Below are 3,417 nucleotides of genomic sequence, written 5' to 3' on the forward strand. Positions count from 1 at the left end.
CTTTTACTGTGAAGTGCAGACTTTTATGGTGAAGTACAGGCTTTTACTGTGAAGTGCAGACTTTTATGGTGAAGTACAGGCTTTTACTGTGAAGTGCAGACTTTTACTGTGAAGTACAGACTTTTACTGTGAAGTGCAGACTTTTATTGTGAAGTACAGGCTTTTACTGTGAAGTGCAGACTTTTATGGTGAAGTACAGACTGTGATGTGTGTGTTTCAGGGAGGTCAGAAGGTCTGGTTCCCTACACGACCCAGATCATATCCAGGAGCAGAGAACCGGGTCAGTACTGGTCTCAGTTCTGTTTATGTTGTGAACTGGACTCAGAGCTTCATCATGGGCCTGCTCTCATTTACAGACTCAAGGACCTTCACTCAGGATGGAGTCTGCCTCACCGAGTCTGGTCTGACACACCTGCAGGCTCTGGTGGAGCCGCTGACGTCACCACGCAGGTACCGCAGGTAAGCCCCACTCACTTCCTGTCATTGTCAGAGAATCAGGTGAGCTGTATTGACCAGCTGCTTCCTGTCAACAGGTGTAAACCCAAACTGAAGCTGAGGATCATCAACCAGAACAGTGTGTCTGTCCTGCAGACTACACCGGACACAGAGACCCCCACTGAGCCAGACCAGAACCGAGGTCAGGCCCTGTCAGGTCCCCACACATCCTCAGGCTGAAGGAGGTTCAGTTTGTAAATGATGACATCACTTCCTGTTCTCAGGTGACGTGGACTGTGATATGAAATCTGACTCCAGCCCAGAGAGAGACTCCACCCACCTTGATGACCTCACTAAAGACCCTGAGACTACTGACAACAGCAAGAAGAAGAAGAGGAAACCCTATAGACCAGGTGAGGATGACAGGACCATCAACCAATCATAATGGAGCACTGTGTCCTGTTTCCGCCTCACCACTTCCTGTTTCCTCCTGCCTCTTTATAATCACTTCCTGTCTCCTCACCACTTCCTCAGGTATCGGGGGCTTCATGGTTCGGCAGCGAGGAGGTAAAGCCGGTCTGAGCAGGAAASACTCCACAGAGCTTCTACAGAGTCGAGATCCAGGTAAGCTACCTGTGGCCCACCCCCTTTTATCATCACCTAGTACCTGTGTGAAACCCTGACAATCACATGCCTACGTCATACCTGACAGGTGCGCTGGACGCTGATGTTGCCATTGAGACCCTGTCTGCTGCAGACCAGGTGATGGAGAAGGTTAAGAAGAGGTACAGGAAGAAGAAGACGAAACTGGAGGAGGCATTCCCATCATACCTCCAGGTATATCTCTGTCTCTCTCTCTCACACACACACACACACACACACACACACACACACACACACACACACACACACACCTCAGTGTTTAGAGAACGTTGAAGAGTTCTTATGTGGAGGGTGTAAGAGTTTCAGCAGGTTGTGACTCTGACAACAGAAAGATGAAACTGTTTAAATTTGATCTGAGTTCTGCTGGAGCTTTACTGATTGGCTGAGACTTCCTGTGCTCTGATTGGCTGAGACTTCCTGTGCTCTGATTGGCTGAGACTTCCTGTGCTGTGATTGGTTGTCTCCATCCAGGAGGCCTTCTTTGGTCGCGATCTCCTGGACCGGAGTCGTCACGTGGATGGAAAGGTGGGGCCAGAGACGCCAGGCTTCAACCAGTCAGCATCAGGTGACATGAAAGGTCCCGCCCACAGACTACATGGCCCCTCCCCCTCTGAGCAGGCTGTGGGCACCATGGCAACCAACAGGAAGCAGGGAGCGCTGCGTGAGTTTCTTACTGTTGTGTTAATCATCAGCATTTCTTCATCTCATGGTTGGTCCAGTCTGAATGTTGGACTCAGCTGGACTCCACTGGACTCAGCTGGACTCTGCTGGACTCCACTGGACTCCACTGGACTCCACTGGACTCAGCTGGACTCCACTGGACTCCACTGGTCTCAGCTGGTCTCTGCTGGACTCCACTGGTCTCTGCTGGAATCTGTTGGTCTCTGCTGGTCTCTGCTGGTCTCTGCTGGAATCTGTTGGTCTCTGCTGGTCTCAGCTAGTCTCAGCTGGTCTGTGCTGGTCTCAGCTGGACTCTGCTGGAATCTGTTGGTCTCTGCTGTTCTCTGCTGGTCTCAGCTGGTCTCTGCTGGACTGAGCTGGTCTCAGCTGGTCTCAGCTGGTCTCAGCTGGTCTCAGCTGGACTCTGCTGGTCTCAGCTGGTCTCTGCTGGACTCTGCAGGGTTCTGTTGGCAAAGTGGCCTCAGACTCACACAGATTGTTGTGGTCAGGAGCTGCACCTTCAGTTTATTTTAGTGGTTCTGACAGAATCACCAGGTCCAGATGAGTCCAGAACAGTCCTGAGATCAGTTTCAGGCTCAGTCTGATGGAGAACATCTCACATGTTCACATGTTCACGTGTTCACATGTTCACGTGTTCACATGTTCACATGTTCATGTGTTCACGTGTTCATGTGTTCACATGTTCATGTGTTCACGTGTTCACATGTTCATGTGTTCACGTGTTCACATGTTGATGTGTTCACATGTTCACATGTTCATGTGTTACCATGCTGTTACCATCCAGCCATGTGTGAGGAGACTCTGATGGACCTGTCTGATGTTCTCAACACGGATCCTCACATTCTGGCCACTGGACACTCAGGTACATCTTCATCCTCCTCCTCATCCTCACTGCTCTGTGTGAGTCCTGCTGCAGCTGGAGGTTCTGACCTCATCATGACTGTGTGTTTGGTTCCAGGTGAGTTCCAGGTGGAGCGCTCGCCCTCTCCCTTTGGTAAGGCTCCACTGGACCTCCTCTTCATGTCTGTGTTAGAGCTCAGGCTCCTTCAATCTTCACTTCTTCTTCTTCTCCTGCAGATCTAACAGCCTGGTCCTCCTCCTGCTGACCTCCTGTCTCTCCTCCTCCTCCTGTCTAACCTTGTCCTGTTTTACTGTCTCCCTGCCAGCTGGACTGGACATCAGCTCTCTGTCCTCAGAGCCAGCTGAAGGTTGTGGGCGTGGCCAGAGGACGGCGCAGGAGGAGCCTCTGGACGCCATCCTGAGTCCTGAGCTGGATAAGATGGTTACAGACGGTGGGTTTGATGAGACGAACAGGAAGTGATTGTTGCTGAACCTCTGACTCACTGACTGCTGTTGTGTTTCAGGAGCCATCCTCAGCAGACTCTACAAGATCCCAGGTAAGACACGCCCACCTCAGCTGACAGGTCACATGACAGGAAACAGTGGTTCAACTTGACTGTGTGAATGTGTGGCAGAGCTGGAGGGCAAGGATGTGGAGGAGGTCTTCACTGCTGTGCTGAGTCCCAGCAGCAGCAGCCAGCAGGTTCCAGGCAAGAGACCCAGCTCAGGTACACACACACACACACACACACACACACACACACACACACACACACACACACACACACACACACACAC

General features: G+C 51.5%; 1 protein-coding gene across 1 annotated transcript in view; it reads left to right on the plus strand.

The window, feature by feature from the left end:
- Positions 1-220: 220 nt before the first annotated feature.
- The window catches only part of LOC106534057 (histone-lysine N-methyltransferase 2C), a gene marked incomplete at its 5' end in the record, with an annotated part of 29,804 nt that continues 26,607 nt past the window's right edge, over positions 221-3,417 (plus strand). The window contains 12 exon segments of the mRNA XM_014030570.1: positions 221-280; positions 357-459; positions 534-637; positions 720-848; positions 970-1,059; positions 1,148-1,272; positions 1,570-1,759; positions 2,564-2,641; positions 2,738-2,773; positions 2,946-3,071; positions 3,144-3,176; positions 3,255-3,347. Of these exon segments, the coding sequence (XP_013886024.1) occupies positions 221-280; positions 357-459; positions 534-637; positions 720-848; positions 970-1,059; positions 1,148-1,272; positions 1,570-1,759; positions 2,564-2,641; positions 2,738-2,773; positions 2,946-3,071; positions 3,144-3,176; positions 3,255-3,347 (1,167 nt within the window).

The sequence above is a fragment of the Austrofundulus limnaeus genome, unplaced genomic scaffold, assembly GCF_001266775.1.
Source record: "Austrofundulus limnaeus strain Quisiro unplaced genomic scaffold, Austrofundulus_limnaeus-1.0 Scaffold1080, whole genome shotgun sequence".
In the NCBI taxonomy this organism is placed as follows: Eukaryota; Metazoa; Chordata; class Actinopteri; order Cyprinodontiformes; family Rivulidae; genus Austrofundulus; species Austrofundulus limnaeus.